At 40.9% G+C, this 27,522-nt stretch overlaps 2 protein-coding genes across 6 annotated transcripts; one reads left to right on the top strand and one right to left on the bottom strand.

The window, feature by feature from the left end:
- The first annotated feature begins 605 nt into the window (after nucleotides 1–605).
- On the top strand, nucleotides 606–4,571 carry LOC133536947 (WD repeat-containing protein 74-like). 2 transcript variants are annotated; one of them, XM_061877699.1, is made up of 3 exons: nucleotides 606–706; nucleotides 3,002–3,627; nucleotides 3,712–4,571. In XM_061877699.1, the coding sequence occupies exons 1-3, from the start codon at nucleotides 613–615 to the stop codon at nucleotides 4,225–4,227; spliced, it is 1,236 nt and encodes a 411-aa protein (XP_061733683.1). In that variant the 5' UTR covers nucleotides 606–612; the 3' UTR covers nucleotides 4,228–4,571. The 2 variants fall into 2 exon arrangements, with proteins under 2 accessions (XP_061733683.1, XP_061733684.1); XM_061877700.1 differs by having other exon boundaries at nucleotides 614–706; nucleotides 3,005–3,627.
- LOC133536946 (arf-GAP with coiled-coil, ANK repeat and PH domain-containing protein 2-like) lies at nucleotides 4,484–27,522 on the bottom strand. 4 transcript variants are annotated; one of them, XM_061877697.1, is made up of 22 exons: nucleotides 27,195–27,522; nucleotides 27,057–27,114; nucleotides 22,020–22,139; nucleotides 21,897–21,950; nucleotides 20,566–20,624; nucleotides 20,227–20,410; nucleotides 20,105–20,149; nucleotides 19,078–19,173; nucleotides 18,897–18,971; nucleotides 18,685–18,788; nucleotides 13,840–13,891; nucleotides 12,858–12,958; nucleotides 12,431–12,796; nucleotides 10,216–10,285; nucleotides 10,056–10,150; nucleotides 9,914–9,993; nucleotides 9,691–9,842; nucleotides 9,487–9,596; nucleotides 9,314–9,424; nucleotides 9,149–9,210; nucleotides 8,950–9,084; nucleotides 4,484–6,366 (listed from the first exon to the last, which is right to left on the bottom strand). In XM_061877697.1, exons 1-21 carry the CDS (start codon nucleotides 27,245–27,247, stop codon nucleotides 8,969–8,971), a joined length of 2,163 nt encoding a protein of 720 aa, XP_061733681.1. In that variant the 5' UTR covers nucleotides 27,248–27,522; the 3' UTR covers nucleotides 4,484–6,366; nucleotides 8,950–8,968. The 4 variants fall into 4 exon arrangements, with proteins under 4 accessions (XP_061733681.1, XP_061733680.1, XP_061733682.1 ...); XM_061877696.1 differs by having other exon boundaries at nucleotides 4,484–6,239; XM_061877698.1 differs by lacking the exon at nucleotides 4,484–6,366 and having other exon boundaries at nucleotides 8,533–9,084; nucleotides 12,431–12,615; nucleotides 12,685–12,796.

Below are 27,522 nucleotides of genomic sequence, written 5' to 3'. Positions count from 1 at the left end.
ATTCATTTATTTAAAAAATCTGAATGAGCCTACGGCTTTATTATATATATATTTGTTTGTATTTTATTTTTGTTATTTTGAATTTACAACCCCCTGTCGCTGTTTTGTACTGTGTTCATAATGTTTGATAATGTTTTATATTGTTGTTTGATTTACTTTTTTTTAATTGTTGAAATTTATAAATAAACATAAAAAAAACAAAAAAACAACAATGGTTTTATATTCATAAATGTAAGTTTCTCAATGCCCGACCTGTCTTTTGTGCCTTTAAAAAAAGATTTGGAAATGTACATTAAAACACTCTCTACCTCCAACAACAAAAAAGCTGTGAAAACGATGAATGCTGTGTTCCAAATTTAAGTTATTTACTGAAATTTAGTGAGTGCATATATATATATATATATATATATATATATATATATATATATATATATAACTAAAATTATATTTTAGTTACTATGCATTTACAACCCCTGGCGCTGTTTTATTTTGCACTGTTTTTTTTTTACAGTTTTTGTAATTATTTTGGTTATTGTTTCTCATCTTTTTTTGTAAATATTGAAATTTATAAATAAAAGTTAAAAAAAAAAGTTACTACAATGGTGACGTTGAATGACGTCACTGACGCGCGACGCCACGACCAAGAGAAGACGCGTGTTTGGATTCCCCAAGAACCACACCAAGAACCACATTCATCTTAACGCCGGTACGGATAAAGCTAGTCCACTTTTTCCATTATTAAGTATGCACTGTTTAAAGCTAATACACGTTGTGTGAAAACACCGTTTAAGTTTGTGCACGTTGTCAACAAACCAGATTTGGCACCATTAAACCTATTGCTGCGGCGTTAGTGTAGTTAAAATATAGTGAACTTTATGAACAATGTCCTTAAAGTGACTGCATTTCGTAAACCATCCAGAGTTGGTACCATTTAAAGTAAATCCACTCCGTCATACCTGCAGGGTTGGTACTGTGAAATCTAGGCCACTTATTCAAAACTAGGTGGACGCGGGCGAATACTGCGGCATTGTCATGCTGGACCTTCTGCAGGTCTTCGACACCGTTAACCACGCTATACTGTTGGATTAGCTCAGAGCAATCGGATTTGATGAAACCTCATCGAGCTGGATGCGAAGTTACTTGGAGGGGAGGAAACAGGTGGTAGAGGTGAACAGCATCGTGTCCCCTCCCCTCTCAGTAAGCTGTGAGGTCCCCCAAGGCAGTATACTAGAACCTGTACTGTTCCTAATATACGTAAACGACATGCCATCAGCATGCGACTGTGAATTGTTCCTGTTTGCGGATGACTCGGCCCTGCTGGTATCTGGCAAGGACAAGTCATAGGTGGGAAAAATCCTGAGTGCTGAACTCTGTAGAATTTTCACCTGGCTCGCTGACAACAAACTATCCATACACTTAGGTAAAACGGAATCCGTCCTATTTGGGTCCCAAATCAACTTTAAGAAAGTCAGTGATAAAAGTGGGTGACATTGTTATCACCAGGAAAGATGAGATCACCTACCTAGGTTTCATTCTGAATGCTAATCTTTCCTGTGATAAAATGGCAACCAAGGTAATCAAAAAGGTCAACCAACGAACGAGATTTCTCTACAGAATCTCCTCTCTGGTCAACAAAAGTACCATGAAGATTCTAGCGGGAACTCTCATTCAACCCTTTTTTGATTACGCTTGCACCTCCTGGTACCCCGGCACCTTTAAAACCCTCAAATCTAGACTCAAACATCCCAGAATAAGCTAGTCAAATTACTTCTAGACCTCCCCCCCAGATCACACCTCACTCCTACCCACTTCTCCAAAGTGGGCTGGCTCAAGGTGGAGGACAGAGTAAAACAACTTGCACTGAGCCTAGTCTATAAAATTTGCTACACCTCCCTGATACCGAAGTACATGTCACACTACTTCCATAATGTAAAGGACCGCCATAACCACAACACCAGGAGGAGCTCCACAAACCACGTCAAACCCAGATTCAGATATAACAAATGTCTTAACTTATTCTCCTATGCCACATCAATGTGGAATGCACTCCCAACAGGTGTAAAGGAGAGTGAATATTTATCCTCTTTCAAAACCACACTAAAAGAACACCTCCAGGCAACTTCGACCCTAGACTAACCCCCTCCCCCCACCACATCCCACCTCCCCAGATTGTAAATAATCAAATGTATATACTTGTTCTTATGCTTTCTGAACTCACTGTGTTCACTGCTCGCTGTACATATCCTAGCAAATCAGACCTACACTGTTTCAATGTCCATTTCGCTGATGATGCAATTGTTGATGACTGAAGTTCTGATATCAACCAAACCTAACCCGCGGCCTCCTCATCATACCACTCCCCGGATTGTAAATAATTCAATGTATATACTCGGATGATTAACTTGTGTGATGACTGTATTATGCTGATAGTATATATTTGTACCATGAAGTGATTTACGTGGACCCCGACTTAAACAAGTTGAAAAACTTATCCGGGTGTTACCATTTAGTGGTCAATTGTACGGAATATGTACTGTACTGTGCAATCTACTAAAAAGTTTCAATCAATCAAAAACCAAATTAGTACGGTTAAAGACTGCTGCAAAGTTAGAGATTGGCACATTCAGAGATAACAGCTCAGTAGCTCAAAAATGAAACATCTTTAAAAGCACAGATAGTACTTATTTATGACCATTGTAATGGATGTAGTATTTCTTAAAATTAAACTACTTATATCTTTTGTATAATGAGTCCGTAGAGTATATAATAAAGTTATAATTTAGTCAACATTTATGTTGTGAGAGGTTGCAATTTGTAGACGGTCCCTGCTCCAGTGACAAATCATCTTTTGGCAACTTGCAGCTCTTTGAGTACATGCCAGTGGCTCGAAAGATGCAAAATAAGTTTTGATTTTCAGCTATTAATGCAATAACTTCGAATGTGCCAATCTCTTTCTTACTTTACCGGCCTCCATTAAAGCAAGTCCACTGTTTCATTACAGCAGTTAAGGCTCCCGCTGACATGGGTGACATCAGCCGGCCGTGCACCGTGTGGCTTGGTTCGGAAACGGGCATCCTGAAGGGGGTCAGCGTGTCTCAGAAGAAAGCCTTCAACTTCTCCAACAGCACCTTGAGCCGCGAGCAGGAGGTGCGTGCCCTGTGCTGGGCCGACCCCGCGGAGACCGAAGTCCTGGTGGCCTCTGTGGACGGCGCTGTCAAGACCTTCAGCGTGGAGAAGGGTGTCTTCACTGATGCTCGCCGCTGCGGGGACCCCGGCGAGGGCAGCTTTGTCGGGCTGGCCGTGCTTAGCGACACCTCGCTGGCAACGTGCACAGACAGTGGCGCGCTGCGAGTGTGGAAGGAGGAGAGCGGCGAGCCCGCCTTGAGCCTCAGCGTGGGTACCGACGTGTGCCGTATGAGGCAGAACCCGAGCCACCGGCACAAGGTGGCCACTGGCGGAAAGAACACTTGTCTGAAAATCTGGGACCTGGAGACGCCCGACAAGCCGGTATTCACCGCCAAGAACCTGCGGGACGACTGGTTGGCCCTACAGCAGCGGCACTGGGTCAAGGACATTGCCTTTATCCCCGGGTCCGACAAGGTGGTCACCTGCACAGGCTACCATCAGGTCAGCACTGTAAAACTGTAAAAAGACTGCCCAGTCAATTTTGATTGATAAGTAATATTGATCAATGGTGTTTTGTCCCTTCAGGTCCACGTGTACGATCCCTGCTCACCTCAGCGTCGCCCTGTCATGGAAGCCAAGTTCGGGGAGTATCCGCTGACCGTGCTGTCTCTTCCAGCCGCCGGGGGCTCGGTGGTGGTGGGCAACACTCACGGTCAGATTGCCGTGCTGGACCTGAGGAAAGGTTTGGTCCGGGGCTGCCTAAAGGGTCTGGCAGGGGGTGTGCGCGGGCTGCAGTGCCACGCCTCTCAGCCCTTGGTGGCGTCCTGCGGCCTGGACCGCTTCCTACGCATCCATAGCCTGGAGGACCGCAAGGTGCAACACAAGGTGTACCTCAAGTCACGCCTCAACTGCCTCCTCCTCGCCAGCCGCCCCCTGGAGGATGCCTTGGACAACGCCTCCCAGGAAGTAAAGGAGGAGGAGGAGGAGGAAGATGAGGTGTGGGCCACCATGGAGCAGGTAGAGGAGAAACCAAAGAGGAAGACGTCAGAGGAGGGAGCGCGACAGCCAGAGGAGAGTAACAAAAAGAGGAAGAAGAACTGAGAGGCGTTTGAGGTGCGTTCAGTGTGGGACTTTGCAGCGCCAAGCATATCGGACTGAAACACGCCAAAGACAATCGACTTTTGTAGAAGGGCCTTGAACACAAAAATAATGCATCAACTATTCAGGCTGTCGTTAAATGTTAAGTAAAGAAAACAATGTAAAGATTTCTCAATTGGTTATTAAATAAAATGTTATAATAAGTGCACATATTAATCGTGGCTTATCTGACTTTCTATTGCTAGGCAAAAAAAAAGACTTTTTGTTTGAAATGTTTAATACATGTTAGCATTACACACTGTAACAGCCAAGGGTGAATAAAATATATAATTCAAAACAATTCATAAGAGACATTAAAACTACACAAAATTGTTTTTTTAGCAGCCTCCAACTTCATAAATATTTAGTCTGAGCAGCAGTGTGAGCTTCACTTGAAATCATTTGAAATAGCTAATCTTCACAAAAGGCCACTGGTTGATAGAAACATCACAAGCACTGAGGTGACACCCACGAGTTAAAAAAGTTCCTTTTGTTGGTCGAGTAAACGAGAAACGTTAGGTGCACGTTAACTTAGCACCGAGGCGAAACAACATATTTTTATAAACATGAAGAATATTCCTTTTTTTTTTTTTTTTCCCCAAATCAATTACTGACACTGGTCCCAGACAAGCTTTCAGCTCACTGAGTGTAACCATACTAGCCAACATTGAGACCTCTGAATTTGGGAGATGGGGGGGGGGTTTTGTGGTAGCGGGGGTATATTGTAGCGTCCCGGAGGAGTTAGTGCTGCAAGGGGTTCTGGTTATTTTTTATGTTGTGTTACGGTGCAGATATTCTCCCAAAATTTGTTTGTTATTGTTTGGTGTGGGTTCACAGTATGGCGCATATTTGTAACAGTTTTAAAATTGTTTATACGGCCACCCTCAGTGTGACATGTATGGCTGTTGATCAAGTATGCCTTGCATTCACTTATGTGTGTCTGTACAAGGTGTATATAATATGTGACTGGGCCGGAACGCTGTCTGAATGGAGGAAAAGTGGACGTGACGACAGGTTGTAGAGGACGCTAAAGGCAGTGCCTTTAAGGCACGCCCCCAATATTATTGTCCGGGTGAAAAATTGGGAGGAATTCGGGAGAATGGTTGCCCCGGGAGATTTTTGGGAGGGGCACTGAAATTCGGGAGTCTCCAGGGAAAATCGGGAGGGTTGGCAAGTATGAGTGTAATGTCCAGGTGCGTGCTGGGTAATGACACACAGCTTACATAAGGGGGTGTCCAAAGCTCACTTCTCTTTTTCTTATTGCCTCAGCACATAGTACAAATCAAATTGAGATATTAGGTCTGAACACCCCTATTGTACAAATCATCTCCTCGCAGTTCTTGGACTGCCTGCCTCGTTAGCATTAGCGACAAGTGCTAACATGCTGAGGTTTCACTATTTCTGACTTTAGTGTGTTGTTAGCATGCAAACAAGTTAGCGGACAGGAATGTGATCATAAAACTCATTCCAGTCTTGACCTGATGATGGCGCCACAGGAAAACCTTAAAGGGGACCCATGATGAATGTTGTCTTTTCTGATTTATAAATGTTGGATAATCGTGTTTTAACAGTGCCAAATCATAAGGTTCACGCAGTTTGGCATGAGCTTGCGCGCAACTTTGAAGGCCTCTGTTGGCGGGGTTTTTGCAGTCTGGGTACGTTGTGATGTCTCAGCGAGGTGGATGTACTTATTTGAACATTAAGTTAAACTCTCAGCCTGAGGGAGAGGAGCTTAGATAGATAAATAGATAGTACTTTGATTCCTTCAGGAGAGTTCCCTCAGGAAAATTAAACAAATCTCACCCCCTCTGCTTCAGGCTGTGAAAAAACACACAAATAAGAAATGACAAAGCAGGGTTTTTTCATCCATCCATCTCTTTTCTACCGCTTATCTCCTTTGGGGTCGCGGGGGATGCTGGAGCCTTTCTCAGCTGCATTCAGGCGGAAGGCGGTGTACACCCTGGACAAGTCGCCACCTCATCGCAGGGACAAAACAGATAAGACAACATTCACACTCATATTCACACACTTGGGACCATTTAATGTTGCCAATCAACCTATCCCCAGGTGCATGTCTTTGGAGGTGGGAGGAAGTCGGAGTACCTGGAGGGAACCCACGCAGTCAGTGTTTTTCTATTGTTGCTCGCGCCCCCCACAGGGCCGCCAAATAAATAGCAGTTTCTCAACTGTGAGCCGTATGGGTTGTAATACACTTTTCCACCACTTGTTGCAGTAAGGACAATCTCAAACAAACTGAAGTCTGGAGCGAAAGTTATAGAGAAGTTTAAGCGCAAAAATCATGACTAATGTGGTGAAGCTGTATTTTCATTTGCACTTAAATTTCATTCTTATTAATAATTTAGTTAGAATTAATTTATATTAGCATTATGTAGGTAAAATGTATTTTCATTTTTTGCAGTATATTTGATAAGTAATCATTTTTGTAATCAGGCTGAGCTAACCCTAGATAATAATCTTTGCTTTCAACACATGCTTTTATATCATTTGACAAGGTTGTATTCAATAAGAATATCTAATCTATTTACTGTTTACTACCTTGTCAAATGATATAAATGCACGTGTTCATCACAAATATTATTAATTGAACAAATAAACCTTGGGCTTAGATCAGCCTGATTTGAAAAATAAGTACTAACCAAATAATACATTTACATACAATAGGTTTTGTTCAAATCAATAAACTAAATTAATCACACATATGTTTAACTAAACTGTCAATAAAATTAAAGCGCAAATTAGAAAACAGCTTCACAAATTGAGTCATAATTTTTGTGCTTAAGAAATTTGCCTGAAATTATCGCCAGACTTCTTGTTTGTTTTGTATTGCCATAAGTGGTAAAAAAGTGTATTACAACTAGGGATGGACAGATTCACCGATACGCACCGGTGGTTCGAATCAAACACTTGCAATGCGACTGCACCATCCTGCATCGATAAACAACAGGGCAAGTTCGTGATGCATCGGCTATTGCCTCTCTGTATCGGTTAAATCAATGCATTTGATCGATATTAATATGTTCTAAATGTTCCTGCTTAGCCCAGTGTCATTTGTTGTAGAAACTTGTTTTATACAGTCTCCGTTGTATATTTTTCACTTAAGATGCATGGAGGTCAGCGGTGAGATTTGACTGGCAGCCCTCACTCTGTCCTATTTTTCCGGGGCGGGCACATTAGGAAACTCAGTTCCCCGGAAGGAGCAGCACAGAACAGTGCACGCGACATGGATGACAGTGATGAGATAGTCGATATTCCCAAACACTCGCATAAATAAACGTATGGAAATACTTGGGGTTTTATAAGAAAGACTGTAAGAATGATGAGACACACGCAATATGTAAAGAATGCTGTGCTGCTATCAAATACGTGAGTAGCACGACAAACCTGGATACACACATGAAGAGACGTAGATTATTGTTGTTTGCAGAAACTTTCTGCCAATAGTATTTTATATTTCTATTTTTTATCAGAAACTTGTTTTTTGTTATTTATTTCTTATACAAACATATTACAGATATTTACACTCAGTACTTGGTCACCTAACATAAATTTATGTTAATACCAGTATAATAGACACTATTTTTATTTGCGTAACAGTCATGATTGTTTGCACTGAGCATGCATATTGCTCATACTGGAGTGGAGAGTGCCCTCTAAAATTGTAAGGTTATGTTTTGTCAAAACAAAATGGGTTAACATAATAAGCAGAGAGGAGTGCTCAACAATATAATGTAATTTAATGTTCAAATTAGTGAATTGTCATTTTTAAATAGGCTCCTTGGTTTGCTCCACAAAAAATAGCAACTTGAAATGCAACCTTCAAGTTCAAACAGAGAGTAAGGCAGAGTTGAACTTCTGAGGCAAGAGACTGGATGTAGACTTAAACATTTATGAATCAAATGGTACTGCATAATAAAACAACTAATCGAACTGAACCCCTTTGTAAGGTCGATGTTGTATCGTTATTAAATCATTTTGAATCGCATCGTATCGAGAGTAGGAGTAAATCGCATCGCATTGTACTGGCAAGAGGCTTCATTGTATTGTTACTGTATCGTATCGGTGATCATGTATCGAGATGCGTATCGAATCGGCTTCTGGGGTGAAGAAGTCCATCCCTAATTACAACGGAGTATCGCGGTGGCCTATACGAAAAACAGATGTTAAATTCGAGGGGGTGCTCGTGGCCCAACACTGGGCGCTGGCCCTATGGTTAAGAAACACTGGTATATAGTATATGCCATCAACGTGCCGAGGATCATCTCTTTGCAAAGAAAGACGCTCCCATTACTTCAGCGTTATGGTGAGTTGTTTTTTCATGCAATTTTTTTTTTTGCTGTTTTTATCTGCCACACGTTGAAAGCCGGTCCGTGAAAGTAATGCATACCTGAAACCGGTCCGTGGTGGAAAATAGGTTGGGGATCACTGTTTTAGATGGACTCAAAAACGGCTTGTAAAAGTGACGGAGCAAAATTTACACCAAAGCATATCCAATATGTATTTTCTAGACTGCAAGGAAGTGTTTTAAAATAAAAATCATGATAGGTCCCCTTTAGATTCTGAAGGAGCACAGTTAGCATTGTTTCCAGTGACTGCATATTCTATTTAAGACAAACTGTAAGTTCCACGCTTCAGTCATGTTAAGACTCGGTGAGAAGTGGTACCGACCAGCTAGTGAGGAATCCAATCACGGAATGTGGTCATCTCCGCCGCGACTAAACCTGCGTCTGGCCAGTTTCTCAGGGTCATGTGACGCCATATCGCTGAAGTCTCTGAAAATGTCCTGAAAGGTCTGGTCGTCTCCTGGTGGACGGCAGGCGGAAGTGAGACGCGAACATGCGAGAAAAATAAATCAATGGTTACCGACCTGCTGCTCCAAACACTCCTTCGGAATCTCTCATCTCCTCGTTCATCCTTGCCATGCGCAGCCTGAGGGAGAAAACACAAATGTGATTGGTAAAAATCAGTTGTTGTACATTCACATACAAGACAAAAGGTAACCAAAAACATGTTTGTGTTCATTGACTCTCACAACGTGACGATGTCTGCGTGTGCCGTTTCCACGGCGATGGCCAGCGGGTCCTGTCCGTGCTCGTCCACAGCGTACTGATTGGCCCCTCTCTTCAACAGGAGACACACCTGCCTGCAGCAGCCAATAGGAACGTCGCCTTCAGCTCAAACCTGTGTGTGTGCAAGTGTAGCTACCCCGTGTGTCCGGCGGTGGCAGCGGCGTGCAGCGCACCGCGTCCTCTCAGGTCTCTGTGGTTGATGTTGGCTCCGTTCTGCAGCAGAAACTCACAGGCCAGCAGCGATCCCTGCAGGCAGCACAGTGGATAGTGAGTCTGCCGCCACCTGCTGGTTGTTCTTATGTTCTTCTGCCCGTTTGGTAAGGATGATGACCAATTATACCCCAACGGCCGCTCCTGTCAGGGCCGCGCGTCCCTCCTCAGCGACACACCCGTTGACCTCTGCCCCCTGTGCCAGAGCCGTTGCCATGGCGACCAGGTCCCCAGCCACGGCAGCCCGATAGAGACGCAGCCCGGCCTCGTCTATGTCACGCTCTGCAACACAGAAGACTATTAGGGCGCCATGTTGGCATCAGAGGGCGTTTATGGCGTTCTGTTGGACTCACGTGTGCGCTCTGGGCCGCTCTCTCGCTGCACAAACGTCTTTTCCACGTACTTGTCTTGAATCCACGCCTCTTTCTCAGCGCTAATAAACATGATCAACCATTGACTTTATATGAACACCCTTTGTTATTTGCGTGTTTTTACCGAGAGCTGTCCTTGGTGGGCTTTACTCTTCCTCCCTCTGAGCACCGCGCCTCGTAGATCTCGTTGACCACGTCGTTTCCGAAAATACACAGCAGCTACGAACACGAAACACAGCTTATATTTTGGTATTTCCTGTCAGCCGGCAAATAATTACTTTTACCTTCAATTGCTCCGCCTCCCACAAGTCCAGCGTGAGGGAGCGCACCTTGGACAGATGGACGCCCAGACTCCTGCACACGCCATGACATCACTCATGTGTCCACTGTAGCAAAAATGTGTGTGTGGTGTGTGTGTGTCTATGTATGTATGCATACATATACATATTGTATAAACACACACGCACATATATCCATATATATTTATATGTATTAGGGATGTTGGAAAGTAATCTATCCGAATTTGAATCGCGATTCTCACGTTTTGCGATTCAGAATCGATTCTCATTTTTTTTTAATCGATTTTTTTTTATCAATCCAACAAAACAATACACAGCAATACCATAACAATGCAATCCAACTCCAAAACCAAACCTGACCCAGCAACACTCAGAACTGCAATAAACAGAGCAATTGAGAGAAGACACAAACACGACAGAGAACAAACCAAAAGTAGTGAAACAAAAATGAATATTATCAACAACAGTATCAATATTAGTTATAATTTCAGCATAGCAGTGATTAAAAATCCCTCATTGACATTATCATTAGACATTTATAAAAATAAAAGAATAGTGTCACAGTGGCTTACACTTGCATCGCATCTCATAAGCTTGACAACACACTGTGTCCAATATTTTCACAAAGATAAAATAAGTCATATTTTTGGTTCGTTTAATAGTTAAAACAAATATACATTATTGCAATCAGTTAATAAAACATTGTCCTTTACAATTATAAAAGCTTTTTACAAAAATCTACTACTCTGCTTGTATGTCAGCAGACTGGGGTAGATCCTGCTTAAATCCTATATATTGAATGAATAGAGAATCTTTTTAAATCGGGAAAAAATCGTTTTTGAATCGAGAATAGTGTTAAATTGAAAAAGAAAAAAATCGATTTTGAATCGAATCGTGACCCCAAGAATCGATATTGAATCGAATCGTGGGACCCAAAGATTCGCAGCCCTAATATATATATATATATATATATATATATATATATACATATATACATATATATATATATATATACATATATAATATATATATATATATATATATATATATACACACACAGTATATATATATTTATATGTATATATATATACACACACACACACATAAATCACATACATATACTTATATACATATACATACATACACATATATATATATATATATATAGCAATAATATACACAGTACACTGTATATATAAACTGTGTATACATACAGATATATATATATATATATTTTGCATGTACATATATATTTTATAAAATATATATACTGTATAATACATATTTTATACTTTGTATATTATGTAGCAATTATGTGAGTATATATAGCGTATATATTTTATGTACAGTATAAAAATATGCACAGTATATATATATATATATATACACACACACACACATTATATATACACATCATAAAATACATTCTATAGCAATGATGTGTATGTTTATATATACATACAGTATACAGTATATATACTTTATGTACAGTATGTAAATATACACACAATATATATATATATATATATAAATATATATATATAAACACATATATATGTATATATATAATATATACATACATACACAAACACACCTATAAACTATATATATGTATATTTACACACACATGCACACGCATTTGTATATATACTGCAAATGTGTTTACATGTGTGTAATCGTATATGTATTACGTATGATTCAATTCAATGTGTATAATGATTTTGTGTGTGTACATGTACGTGTAATACTATATGTGTTTAGAAATGTGTATAGAAATGTGAATGTTTGTGTGCTTGTATATGTGGAATGTGTAGTATATGTACTATATGTGTAAATGTAAAATGTGTATTTGTGTGTAATTGTAGTACGTGTGTATATATGTATAAAATGTAGTCCTTGTTGATGATATAAGTCTATATAGTTTATACGCACGTGTGTTTGTATATGTGAATGTGTCTTATGTGTGTAGTACGTGGAGAGTGTGTGTATATTAAGTGTATGTGTGGACTGGGTCGTCTACGGGTATTTGTGTACATGTAAACGTGTAGTGTGTGTGTGTGTGTGTCAAATATGGGCATGTGGAATGTGCTTTTTGTGTAGTATGTATACAATGTGTTTATGTACATGCAGTACTGGACATGTGTTTATGCAGTATGTGCGTGTGTGTGTGGAATGTGTAGTAAATGTATAATGTGTGTACCGGTGGATCCCGGAGCACTCGATGCACATGGTCACGCCCAAGTTGACCGACGCCCACCGTGGTTCCTGCTGGCCGCAGTCACAGCACCGATGGTTCCCAGCACCCTGCAAGGCCACAACCAGCGCCGGCGTTCTCTGATTGGCCAATGAGTTGTCGCCTTCACTTGGAGGGAGGGGCTCCTTAGACTGGAGGACACAGGACTTCAATGACACAGCGTCGCCGACAAAGATGTCAATTATTGGTGAGTGGCGTGCCTGAGTGGGTTGGGCGTCGCCTCGCTCTCGATACGCCATGTCGATGCTGCCCTGCAAGGCGGACAGCCACGCCAACTTGACGTGCTCCGAGTCGGCCTGCAGAAGGCAACACCTGAAGTGCACGCGCGTTCAGAACGAGCTCTTGTCAGGCGTCATATTTGTGTGCGCGTTACCTCTGCACTGAGAGCAGCTCGAAGCAGAAGCGGCGCTCCAAGTGGTCCAAAGACTTGACGGCACAGAGTCTCAGGTCCTCGAACAGGACCATGGACGCCTCCTGCAGGAGGAAGTCATGGCTTCATCGTCATGCTGTGGTCAGCGCACGTGTGACAACATCTAAACAGGGAGACGCGCTCCACACTTGGCAATTCTTCTTCTATTTAGGACTGGCTCGAAGTAGCAGCCCAACCCTTTAATCACAGCCCCGAACAACATAAACACAAAATTAGTACACAATACTCGCTATAACACCTTTATAGAGTAGTAGCTCAACCTATGAGCTTTAATGGCTCTGGGAGGAACTCTTGACTCAAAGCGCTTGTATCTCAAATCAACAAATGCCAATTAAATTTAATCACTTCTCAGTACCCCAAAAACAGCACAATTTTAATATGTAACATGCTTTTTTTTTTTAAACTAACTTTTAGATAAGAAATATTGTATAAAAAATAGAATGGAATGTACGGTCGTTTCAAGAAGTAATAATAATGTACAGAATTTACCCTGGTATCTCCTTATAGTTGATTTTCCATCAAACACTCCATTAGCAGCTTCTCCATATTTTCATGGATAAACACCCCCTGTTCAGATTTTATCACACTCACTTTCTTCCTTACCAAAAATAGAAAAACAAAGTTTATGTCAATCTCTGGCTTTAAGGTAATGCTAGCGAGTAAGACCAAATGTTTTGGTTGGATCTTGCGGGGTACACTTTGAAGTTTGCTACGCCAACTAACTAAGATTTTTGCTTGTAACTTTAAGCACAACAGTTAGCTGAAAGAAAGCTCTTATGTCAGGACACTTTAAAGTTGGGGCACTGTTACTGTAAATTGAGTAATTTGTGTAATTTGTAATTGTGCAAAAATTGTGTAATCGCTCCTACAATAAACCTCTCATCTTTATGATCAGTTTGTGGCACAAAGAGTGCAACAATCTCACCTTGTGGGACTTCCTGTAAAGAAGTTGGTTGTCTCTGATGAAGAACCAGCATCTGTAGATTACATCATCACAAAAAGACATGTAAAGAATGATAAACAATATTATTTTATAGTAGTCATAGAAAAATACATGAGATCAAAATTTCACCTGTGTGAAGTTGGCCTCTCGTATCAACGCACTAAAATAACACTGCCATTCGTTTGTGCTGAAAACTTTTTAGTCTAATAATTTTTTATGTTATTGACATTTTATCATTTATTACCAGCCCCATCATCTTGTCAAAATCTCCCCAAACTTGTCCCAAACGTTTGTGCTGTAATTTTTTGCTGTCTATTTTTTGTTGTCTATTATAGTTTTTAAGTTATTAACTATCAAATTTGTTATGTTATTATTATAGAGTTGATGTTATTAACTATTACAGTTTTTATGTTAACCATTATAGTTTTATGTTATTAACTATTATAGAATGTATGTTATCAACTATTATATTTTTATGTTATTAGCTATTATAGTTATGTTATTAGCTATTATAGTTTTTAAATTATTATTAACTATTACAGTTTTTATGTTATTAACTATTCTATTTTTTATGTTATTAACTATTCTACTTTTTATGTTAATTAGTTTTTATGGTAACTATTAGTTTTTAAGTTATTAACTATTATATTTTAGTTATTAACTATTATAGATTGTATGTTATTCTTAGTTTTTATGTTTTCTATTATAGGTTTTGTTATTAACTATTTTAGATGTTGTTATCAATAAATATTACAGCTTTTATGTTAACTATTATAGATTTTATGTGAACTATCATAGATTTTAAGGTATTATTAACTATTTTAGTGTTTATCTTATTAACTCTTATAGTTTTAATGTTATTAACTTATAGTTTTTATGTTAACTATTATAGGTTTTGTGTTAACTAATTTAGTTTTTGTTATTAAATATTATAGTTTTATGTTAACTATTACAGTTTTATATTATTAACTATTATAGTTTTTGTTAACTATTATAGATTGTATGTTATGATGAACTATTATACTTTATTAACTATTATAGTTTTTATGTTATTAACTATTATAGTTTTTGTTATTAACGCTATAGGGTTTATGTTAACTATTATAGTGTTTATGTTATTAACTATTATTATTATTATAACTATTAACTTTATAACTATTGTAGTTTTTATGTTATTACTATTATAGTTTATATGTTATAAACTATTTTTTTTTTTATGTTAGTGCATATGCCTCCCGGGCTCAGGATATTTCTGTGTGGAGTTTGCATGTCCTCCCCGTGACTGCGTGCGTTCCCTCCGGGTACTCCGGCTTCCTCTCACTTCCAAAGACATGCACCTGGGGATAGGTTGATTGGCAACACTAAATTGGTCCTAGTGTGTGAATGTGAGTGTGAATGTTGTCTGTCTATCTGTGTAGGCCCTGCGATGAGATGGTGACTTGTCCAGAGTGAATGCCGCCTTCCGCCCGAATGCAGCTGGGATAGGCTCCAGCACCCCCCGTGACCCCAAAAGTGACAACCGGTAGAAAAATGGATGGGATGGATGGTTGTTTTTGATAACTAGCCAACACCCTAAATTGTTAAAATTTCCCCCAAACTTCTCATATTTGTTTGTGCTGCCGAAATATTATAGTTATCAGCACCTCCAAGTCTGAGTCCATGTTTCTCGCCCGGAAAAGGGTGGAGTGCCATCTCCGGGTTGGGGAGGGGACCCTGCCCCAAGTGGAGGAGTTCAAGTACCTAGGAGTCTTGTACACGAGTGGGGGAAGAGTGGATCGTGAGATCGACAGGCGGATCGGTGCGGCATCTTCAGTAATGCGAACGTTGTATCGATCCGTTGTGGGGAAGAAGGAGCTGAGCCGGAAGGCAAAGCTCTCAATTTACCAATCGATCTACGTTCCCATCCTCACCTATGGTCATGAGCTTTGGGTCATGACCGAAAGGATAAGATCACGGGTACAAGCGGCCGAAATTAGTTTCCTCCGCCGGGTGGCGGGGCTCTCCCTTAGAGATAGGGTGAGAAGCTCTGCCATCCGGGGGGAACTCAAAGTAAAGCCGCTGCTCCTCCACATCGAGAGGAGCCAGATGAGGTGGTTCGGGCATATGGTCAGGATGCCACCCGAACGCCTCCCTAAGGAGGTGTTTAGGGCACGTCCAGCCGGTAGTAGGCCACGGGGAAGACCCAGGACACGTTGGGAAGACTATGTCTCCCGGCTGGCCTGGGAACGCCTCGGGATCCCCCGGGAAGAGCTGGACGAAGTGGCTGGTGAGAGGGAAGTCTGGGCATCCCTGCTTAGGCTGCTGCCCCCACGACCCGACCTCGGATAAGCGGAAGATGATGGATGGATGGATGGATGGATGGATGATAATGAACATTTTTACACTACAAATGGATCAATACAAATACCAATAGAAATAGCACTATTGATAACTAATAACAATAATTACCTCTTTTATCAACAATACAATTGTTTCAAACACAAAAATACATATATGTAATGATAACTTGAAATACAAAAGAAAGCAGAAAAATGGAGGGGAAGAAAGAGAAGCGAACGATATTAACCTTGTAGATTGTTATACTAACCTTGGGTTAGGTTTGTCATTGTTCCGTGTGTTACCCAGTTTCCTCTAAGGCAGGGGTCGGGAACCTTTTTGGCTGAGAGAGCCATGAAAGCCATATATCTTAAAATGTATTTCTGTGAGAGCCATATAATATTTTTTAACACTGAATACAACTAAATGCATGCATTAACGAAGAAGCAGTAGAAAATGGATGGATGGATTTTTAAGTAAGACCAACATTTTTAGAGCATAATAAGTCTCTTATTCTTCTTAATAACATTGTTATTCTGAAGCTAACATCCATCCATCCATTTGAACCGTCTGTCCCGTACCCGGAGGGAACCCGCACAGTCACAGGGAGAACATGCAGACTCCACACAGAAAGATCTCGAGCCCGGGATTGAACTCAGGACTGTTGTTTTGTGAGGCACACAGAAAGATCTCGAGCCCGGGATTGAACTCAGGACTGTTGTATTGTGAGGCACACGCACTAACCATGTCCTACTGTGCTGTCCATAGTATTGTGTGTTTGAAATGTTATTATTGAAATATTGATGGAGTGCAGGTCTTGCTGTGAATTCAGTTTTTGAGATGCGCTGCAATTATAATTAATAAAATCCTTTCAAGACCGATGTTTAGGAATTTCGTCGACTAAATCTGATTTAATTTAGATGACTAACCCAATACTAAAACACATTTTGGTTAAAAGACTAACTGAAACTAATTTAAAAACCTGTCAAAATTAACATTGGTGAACATTTTTTACATTCAATGTTTTTCCCTTTAAAGACACTGAATTGTAAGGTTTTTTTTGATAATATTTGCTTGAAACAGTGGATGTCTCTGCACTTATTTGCACTTAAAAATGTGTATTTGTAGTAATAAATATGATTATAACATTTTAACATAATGTTTGTGTTCAGTTACAATAATAAATAAAATACTTTTTACGATTAATGCGAATTCTTAAACGGGTGCGGTAGAAAACTAATGGATGGATTAAAAATACATGACAATGTTTTATATTTCGAACGTTATTTTTAACACTATGATTACCAGCGGAATTATTCATTACTTATCGTGTTAAGCAATGTCAGCAAAGATTTATCTGAGAGCCAGATGCAGTCATCAAAAGAGCCACATCTGGCTCTAGAGGCATAGGTTACCTACCCCTGCTCTAAGGGAACAGCATTAATATAATGTATGTTCAAGGAAACGTGATTATACGTATGAGTGCTGTATCGATCCGTTGTGGTGAAGAAGGAGCTGAACCGAAAGGCAAAGCTCTCAATTTACAGGTCGACCTACGTTCCCATCCTCACTTATGGTCATGAGCTTTGGGTCATGACCATAAGGACAAGATCACGGGTACAAGCGGCCGAAATGAGTTTCCTCCACCGGGTGGCGGGGCTCTCCCTTGGAGATAGGGTGAGAAGCTCTGCCATCCGGGAGGAGCTCAAAGTAGAGCCGCTGCTCCTCCACATCGAGAGGAGCCAGATGAGGTGGTTTGGGCATCTGGTCAGGATGCCACCCGAACGCCTTCCTAGGGAGGTGTTTAGGGCACGTCCAACCGGTAGGAGGGCACGGGAAGACCCAGGACACGTTGGGAAAACTATGTCTCCCGGCTGGCCTGGGAACGCCTCGGGATCCCCCGGGAAGAGCTGGACGAAGTGGCTGGCGAGAGGAGGGTCTGGGCTTCTCTGCTTAGGCTGCTGCCCCCGTGACCCGACCTTGGATGAGCGGAAGAAGATGGATGGATGGTTATGCTAATTATCAACTATTATAGTCTTTAGGTTATTATTAACAATTACAGTTATGTTATTATAATTTTTATGTTATGAACATGTTATTATTCATAACCAGCCCCAAATATATCTCCCCAAACTTGTCGCATTGATTTGTGCTGCAATCTTTTTGCCCATTATAGTTGTTATGTTATGGTACTGGTTATCAATGATAAAACGTTAATAACATAAAAACGATAATAGTTAGAGAAAAAAAATTGTAGCACTAATGTAGCAAAAACGTTTAAGACAAATTTAGGGACATTTTGACAAGGTGAGGGAGGGAGTTTGGTTATGAATAACAGAATGTTAAAATAAAAACTGTAATAGTTAAAAACATAAAAACTATAATAGTTAACATAAAAACTATATAGATTGATTAAAAAAAATTGCAGCAAAACTGAACGGCAGTGTTTACCATTTGCAATGATAAGAGGGGACAACTTCACACAGGTCATAATTTCTTAACATTTTTAACCTCTTCCAGGTTTTGGCCTTCCGTCGAGAGCGCTTGAAAAGGTAACCTTGGATGATGACATCGCTGCCAGGACATGGGCTGACTAGCGTCTCTCCTGAAGCATCCTAGAGTACAGTTTTACCCTATTCTTACTTGTTTGTTCATTTGAATGAAGACAATGACTCCTGTCAGCCATTCGTGAATGAAGTCATAAAGCCATGCAGCCGACTTACTCTCTGTTGGACCAGCAGGTGACAGTTCTCCAGATCTTTTCTTCTGCTCGCACAGTCTGCCGAGCGTTGAGACAGCTGAGGAGCAGAAACAAGACAAAGACAAGTGGATGGATGTCCAAATACTAAAACGTGACAAAGTATGGAGACAAGCGCTTGAGGCAAAGTGTCAGGAGGTCCGCACCTGCGCCGCCATGATCCTCATAGTGGGCTCCAGGTCTCTGAGAAGGTCGAAGCCTTGATGGAAGAACGTGAACTGAGCGTTGACGAAGGAGAATACCTGACAAACACATCACACTGGTAAAGTACTCTTAATAATCCACAAAGTAACCAAATAACCAATGCTTTAGTAGCAGCAACATTAATGCAGCCACAACTACAACTCTTGCTGGCCTACTGCCCTCCGTAATGGGACCACTCCCAATTCATGTGGGCTCTATCGATTCCTCTCTATATATGTTGTGTAGTTGCTTGCTCCTAGTGGCTTACCATGTTTACCTTTTGAAAACAACTAAAATTGTGTGCTCATTGGGGGACATTTAGATTTTAACTGCTTGTCCAGCTTAACACAGGTAAACACGCTGCAGGACTGCATGCATCACACATTTCACATGCAAGCCAATGTAATGTGATTTTTTGCTGATATCAGCCCGATATCCAATAATAATATCGGACTGGGACACCCCTAAGTAAAGCATTTTTATTAATGCGATCAAAGTAATTGATGGCGGTGGCTTGGGGTTTAACACCCAAACATTTACAGTACAGGCCAAAAGTTTGGACACACCTTCTCATTCAATGCATTTTCTTTATTTTCATGACTATTTACACTGCATATGATCACTGAAGGCATCACAACCATGATTGAACACATGTGGAGTTATGTACTTAACAAAAAAAGTTAAAATAACTGAAGTCATTTTTTATATTCTACTTTCTTCAAAATAGCCACCATTTGCTCGGATTACTTTTTTGCACACTCTTGGTATTCTCTCGATGAGCTTCAAGAGGTAGTCACCTGAAATGGTTTTCAGTTCACAGGTGGTATAGTTTTGATGCCTTCAGTGACAACTACAATGTAAATAGTCATGAAAGTAAAGAAAATGCATTGAAATGAGGTGTGTCCAAACTTTTGGCCTGTGCTGTAGGTCAAATAAGAGAAAAACTGGTTTCAAGGGCAGGTTTATGCTAATGTTTGCGTCTTGACTCACCGAATTCAGGACTTCAATCCTCTGCTGAGTTTTGAAGTTGTTGAGCTGCAGAAGAACGATTACAACAATCTCGTCAACGTGGGACGGCCACGATGATCCGACACAAGATGGCGTCCTTGTACCTGTAGACAGTAGTCCAGGGCAAAATGCTGGTAGCATTTGCGGGTGGCGAGCAGCAGGTGGCTTGCCCGCTCTGCGTCGGCGGCCTTGTGGCGAGACACCTGAGCGTTTTTCAGCACCGCAGTCTCCAGGTCCTCCCCGATGCGCACAAACTCTCTCTTCGTGTCGGCCAGCTGCGGCAGGAACCTCAAAAACACCCGGAAACATTTTTAGTGAACAAAAAAATAGTGCTTGTCAGATTGTACTCTACTGTGGTTGTTGTGTCACATGAGGGGGAAGGCTGGAAAGAGGAGTGTGAGAGTTTGTGTGTGTGTGTGTGTGTGCATTCATTATAGACATACTGCTTGCACAGGTTGGTGAGCTGCTGGGTGATGGCTCTCTGGGTCTGGTCCAACAACATCTGGCAACAAATATAGATAGCACTCTTTCAAGCGTGACAGAGTGTGTGCGTTCTTGTATTTCTACCCTTCTTGAGACATCATTATGGAAAAGTACCTTCCATATGAGGACCGGTGAACAAGTTAAGACATAAATCATGGTACTAATAAGGAAAACCATTGCATCTAATAAAGAATGTCTCATTTGCACCCCTGGTGGTGAAATCTATCAAAATGAGGGTGGTCCCAAAAAGGAAGGATTTTTCAAATTGACAGTGTGTCGGTTTTAAAAGTGCTACCCCTCTGGTCAACATATGTAATAAGTATGTGTAAGAAATTGAAATGTGCCCCCTTTGGCCAAAATATATTTAAAAAAATAAATAAAAATGTATATAGACATACTGTAATAACTTGAAGTAAATAATGAAGATTAAAAAACATTTACAAACAAAAAATGTAATAAATAAAAATTAAGTAAAATGATAAATGATAAATGGGTTGTACTTGTATAGCGCTTTTCTACCTTCAAGGTACTCAAAGTGCTTCGACACTACTTCCACATTTACCCATTCACACACACATTCACAAACTGATGGAGGGAGCTGCCATGCAAGGCGCTAACCAGCATCCATCAGGAGCAAGGGTGAAATATCTCTCTCAGGACACAACGGACGTGACGCGGTTGGTACTGGGTGGGGATTGAACCAGGGACCCTCGGATTGCGCACGGCCACTCAAAGCAGTGTTATTGTCACAATGTGTCGTCTTTTTTCATATAAAATTGGGAACAATTTCTCTAACACTTTCTGTTCCTGTATTATTGCAATGTTTTCTGGTAAAATTATTATCTTATGTAAAATTATTATTTTTAATGCAAAACGGTGACATTTGTCATATAAAATTCTGACTTTTATCACGATATTGCCAATTTTTTTGTAGTTCTTGTAAAATAGTGACATTTTTGGAGTAAAATTATGACTTTTGTCATTACTTGGCCAAGTAAAATTCCGATTATAATTATAACATTGACAAAATGTTTATGTTTTCTTGTAAAATTGTGACTTTTGTTGAGTAAAATTCAGACTTTTTAAGCTTGTTTTGTAAATTTGCGACTGTTATTGAGTAAAATTCCAAATTCTATCATAATATTGCATAAACCTTCAGTTTAAAATTTGGAGTTGCGTTGAGGAAAATTACGACTTACTATATAATACTGGAGGTAGGCATTTTTAGGAGGTCTGAAGAAGGTAACTAATACATGAATGTGTCTGTGTATGTGTGTGTGTTTGTACTGACCGAGTGGAAGGTGAGCGCCTCCTGTAGACCTTGCTTGAACTGGCTAAGACAGTTCTGTGGGGGGTAACCAGGACATGAAATGAAGCCTCTGCAAGGCTGCGGAGCTAACTTACGTGTTCTCACCGTGACGCCGCCGTCATCCTTGTGGTGCACAAAGAGCTCGGCCAAGCTGCCCAGGAAAAGCTGATTGGCTGCGCCGTACGCTTGTCCCGACTCCACCATCTTGCCGCACAGTCTCATCACCTGATTGGTCAGATCACATGACACACAGCAGTTACATTGAACCTCCTGATGCCAACAGGTTACATAGTGGTGCAAGTAGGAGCAAAAACTTCATAATTGCTCATTCTAATGCTAATGTAGCAATAATATTACCTTAAAGCAGTGGTTCTTAACCTGGGTTCGATCGAACCCTAGGGGTTAAGTGAGTCGGCCTCAGGGGTTCGGCGGACGTCAAAACACACCCGAGTCATCGTGTAAATACAAACTTCTCCCTATCGGCATATTACGGATACGGCAACAGCTGACTGATTTGCAGGTGAGTAATTTGTTGTGAGTTTATGCACTGTGTTGGTTTTCTTGTTTGAACAAGGTGATGTTCATGCACGGTTCATTTTGTGCACCAGTAAAAAAAAACATGGTAACACTTTAGTTTGGGAAACATATTCACCATTAATTAGTTGCTTATTAACATGCAAATTTGTGACATATTGGCTCTTAACTAGTCATTATTAAGTACTTATTGATGCCTTATTTGGCATGACCTAATTATAACCCTAACCCTCTAACCCTAACCAAATAACTAAGTCTTTATTACTTAGAATATGTTCCCCTGGTGTACAAATAACTCTAAATTAAGTCTGTATTACTTAGAATATGTTCCCCATACTAAAGTTTTGCAAAAAACAGAACTTTGTCTTGAATTTGAAAAAAACAAAAACATTTTATTTTTCATTAAAGAAGGGTTCGGTCTATGCACATATGAAACTGGTGGGGTTCGGTACCTCTAACAGGGTAAAAAACCACTGCCTTAGAGTCATATAACTTCATATGTGACACTTGTTAACCGCTAGCATGCTAATGTTAGCATGCTAGTATACTACCGGTAATATGAGCATGCTACCATTTGAGCTAATAGTATGTTTTTTCTCTAATTAGACCGCCATACACCTTACAGTCATATAACTTGGTATGTGACACATGCTAACTGATAGCATTCGAACGTTAGCTTGCCAGCATGCTAAAAATAGCATGCTAACTTTTTGCAGCCATTTACCCCACAGTCATGTAACTTGGTACGTGACACCTGTAAACTGTTAGCATGCAAATGTAAACATGCTAACATTAAAATGATAACTTTCTTTGCTAAATGTACTCATTTTTCTCCTTTCCCCCAGGCATAGACCTTAGAGTCATACAAGTTGGTATGTGACACAAGCTAACTATTATCATGCTCACGTTAGCTTGCTAACTTTTTTTCAGCTAGTTTTTCAACCATTTCACCCAGTCATTAAACTTGGTATGTGACACTCGTTACCTGTTAGCATGCAAACGATAGCATGCTAGCAAGCCAACTTAAGCACGCTAACTTTTTCTTCTAATTTTACACTTTTTTTTCTATTTCCGCAGCCATTAACATTGAGTCGTATAACTTGGTATATGAAACATGCTGACTGTTATCATGCTATTGTTAGCACACATGCTACGTGTTATCATTTTTGTGTAAACATGCTTTTGTTTTAGGCTAGCTCTGTGGCTCTCTTATGTTGCATCAAAAACTCCCGGATTCAGAAACTCAGCACCATGAATGATTAACATGGACCCCGACTTAAACAAGTTGAAAAACTTATTCGGGTGTTACCATTTAGTGGTCAATTGTACGGAATATGTACTGAACTGTGCGATCTAATAATAAAAGTATCAATCAATCAAAACCATCTAAAAAGTACAGCAGCCCCCGGCCAGAGTTACAGGGCACAGATAGTAGGCCCATCAAAACTTCCGCAGGAATTTTCTAGTTGCTCATGCTGGCAGCACGGTGCGACAGGGGTTAGTGCATGTGCCTCACAATACAAAAGGTCCTGAGTAGTCCTGTGTTCAATCCCGTACTCGGGATCAGCACGGTGGAAAAGGTGTTAGTGCATGTGCCTCACAATACTAAGGTCCTGAGTAGTCCCGAGTTCAATCCCGGTCTCGGGATCAGCACGGTGGAGAAGGAGTTAGTGCATGTGCCTCACAATACAAAGGTCCTGAGTAGTCCTGAGTTCAATCCCAGGCTCGGGATCAGCACAGTGGGCAAGGAGTTAGTGCATGTGCCTCACAATACAAAGGGCTCGGGATCTTTCTGTGTGGAATTTGCACGTTCTCCCCATGATTGCGTGGGTTCCGGCCTCCTCCCACCTCCAAAATCATGCACAAGGGGTTAGGTTGATTGGAAACACTAAATTGGCCTGAGTGGGGCAATATAGCTTAGTTGGTAAAGTGGCCGTGCCAGCAACTTGAGGGTTCAAAGTTCGATCCCCGCTTCCGCCATCCTAGTCACTGCCGTTGTGTCCTTAGGCTAGACACTTTATCCACCTGCTCCCAGTGCCACCCATACTGGTTTCAATGTAACTTAGATAATGAGTTTCACTATGTAAAGCGCTTTGAGTCACTAGAGAAAAAGCGCTTTATAAATATAATTCACTTCACTAGTGTGTGTGAATGTTGTCTGTCTATCTGTGTTGGTTGGACCAGTGATGAGGTGGCGACTTGTCCAGGGTGTACCCCACTTTCCGCCAGAATGCAGCTGAAATAGGCTCCTGCACCCCCCGCTACCCCAAAAGGGACAAGCGGTAGAAAATGGATGGATGGATCATTCTTTGATTGATTGATACTTTTATTAGTAGATTGCACAGTTCAGTACATATTCCGTACAATTGACCACTAAATGGTAACACCCGAATAAGTTTTTCAACTTGTTTAAGTCGGGGTCCACGTTAATCAATTCATGGTACAAATATATACTATCAGCATAATACAGTCATCACACAAGTTAATCATCAGAGTATATACATTGAATTATTTACATTATTTATTTATAAATGTATGGGATGAGGAGCTTTGGTTGATATCAGTATTTCAGTCATCAACAGTTTCATCAACAGAGAAATGGACATTGAAACAGTGTAGGTCTTACTTGGTAGGATATGTACAGCCAGCAGAGAACATAGTGAGTTCAGATAACATGAGAACAAGTAAATACATTAGAAGTACATTTGATTATTTACCTTAGGTTATTTACAATTCGGGGAGATGGGATGTGAATGGAGCAGGGTATTAGTGAAGGGTTTAAGTTGCCTGGAGGTGTTGTTTCAGAGCGGTTTTGAAGGAATATAGAGATGCACTTACTTTTACCCTTGTTGGGAGTGCATTCCACATTGATGTGGCATAGAAAGAGAATGACTTAAGACCTTTGTTAAATCGGAATCTGGGTTTAACGTGGTTTGTGGAGCTCCCCCTGGTGTTGTGGTTATGGCAGTCACTTTACGTTAAGGAAGTAGTTTGACGTGTACTTCGGTATCAGGGAGGTGTAGCGGATTTTATAGACTAAGCTCAGTGCAAGTTGTTTTACTCTGTCCTCCACCCTGAGCCAGCCCACGTTGGAGAAGTGGGTTGGAGTGAGGTGTGATCTGGGGTGGAGGTCTAAAAGTGTCTAGCTTGTGCTGGGATGTTTGGAGTCTAGATTTGAGGGTTTTAAAGATGCTGGGGTATCAGGAAATGCAAGCGTAATCGAAAAAGGGTTGAATGAGAGTTCCCACTAGAATCTTCATGGTACTTTTGTTGACCAGAGAGGAGATTCTGTAGAGGAATCTTGTTCTTTGGTTGACCTTTTTGATTACCTTGGTTGCCATTTTATTACAGGAAAGAATAGCCTCTAGAATGGAACCTAGGTAGGTGATCTCATCTTTCCTGGTGATAAAAATGTCACCCACTTTTATAATGAAGTCACTTACTTTCTTAAAGGCCTACTGAAACCCACTACTACCCACAACGCGGTCTGATAGTTTATATTTCAATAATGAAATATTAATATTGCAACACATGCCAATACGGCCTTTTTAGATTACTAAAGTACAATTTTTAATTTCCTGGGAGTTTCGTCTTGGAAACGTCGTGTAATGATGACGTGTACGCAAGATGTCACGGGCTTTTAGGAAGTATGAGCGCTGCAAACACACACAGCAAAAAATCGTCTGCTTTAACAGCATAATTACACAGTACTCTGGACATCTGTGTTGCTGAATCTTTGCAATTTGTTCAATTAATCTTGGCAAAGTCACAGTAGAAAGATGGCGTTGGGAAGCTTTAGCCTTTGGCCTCACAAACACACGGTGATTCCTTGTTTAAAATTCCTGGATGTCAAACTTCACTACGGATCAGAGCGCGGTCAAGCGAAAATGGATCCTACAGAATGTCAACGAGCAGGTTTCGGTGAGAAAATTGTGGTTAAAAAGTCGCCTCTTACCGGATATCAGCTGAGCTTGTGCCGTCCGTACAGCTGCCGTCGACTCCACTGAGACACTGTGCGTCAACACACCCGTGGACAAACACCTCCGACTATCTGGTACTATTTAACTCACTAAAACACTAGCAACACAATATAAAGATAAGGGATTTCCCAGAATTATTCTAGTAAATGTCTCTAAAAACATCGGAATCCGTCCCAATGCAATTGCATTCTTTTTTTTTTTTCTAGTCCGTCGCTATCAATATCCTCAAACACAAATCTTTCATCCTCGCTCAAATGAATGGGAAAATTGTCGTTTTCTCGGTCCGAATAGATGTTTTAGTTGGAGGCTCCCGATAAAAACAATGTGAAGATGTGAGGAGCCCCCACACTTCATCGTCTGCGACTTCCGGTAGAGGCAGGGCTTTTCTCTTAGCACCGAAAGTTGCAAACTTTATCGTGGATGTTCTCTACTAAATCCTTTCAGCAAAAATATGGCAATATCGCGAAATGATCAAGTATGACACATAGAATGGACCTACTATCCCCATTTAAATAAGAAAATCTCATTTCAGTAGGCCTTTAAGGTTGATATGGGACCCTAATGCTAATGTAGCAACACTAACAGTATAACCGCGTTAGCAGCAGTAATGAAAGACATCGATTCAGACCTTTTCCAGCTGTGTCTCCAGGAGAGCAACATCAGCCTCAAACAGTTCCAGGTTCAGTCTGAACAAAAAGTCAACACAAGTGAGACGTCAGCGCATGCGCTCTCAGGAGGCAACCGTCGCGTGTCGAAGGCGCCTCACCTGAACTCAGGTGCGTCGTTGACACACTTCTCAAAGTCGAGCAGCGCCTCCATCCTGCTGCGGGGTCGCTCCTTCGAGACCTTACCGAGTGATTTGTGGCTCGTAAACAAAGCGGAGAGCGGCGTCGTGGTAGCCCGCTAGCAAACGCGCATTATTCAAAAGTGTGAGCTACGCTAACGGCGGACAAGAATCGTAACGCCGAAAGGATGGCTTCGTGCTCGGGCTGCGTGTCAAGTGGCGTACACGCAGGTCGCCTGCATGGCATGTTCACGTCGACGTTTAAGTGAGTGCTGAACTTTCACACAGCTGTCTTCTTCTTCTTCTTCTT

The sequence above is a fragment of the Nerophis ophidion genome, linkage group LG18, assembly GCF_033978795.1.
Source record: "Nerophis ophidion isolate RoL-2023_Sa linkage group LG18, RoL_Noph_v1.0, whole genome shotgun sequence".
NCBI classification, from domain to species: domain Eukaryota; kingdom Metazoa; phylum Chordata; class Actinopteri; order Syngnathiformes; family Syngnathidae; genus Nerophis; species Nerophis ophidion.
This window is presented reverse-complemented; position numbering and strand designations above follow the sequence as displayed.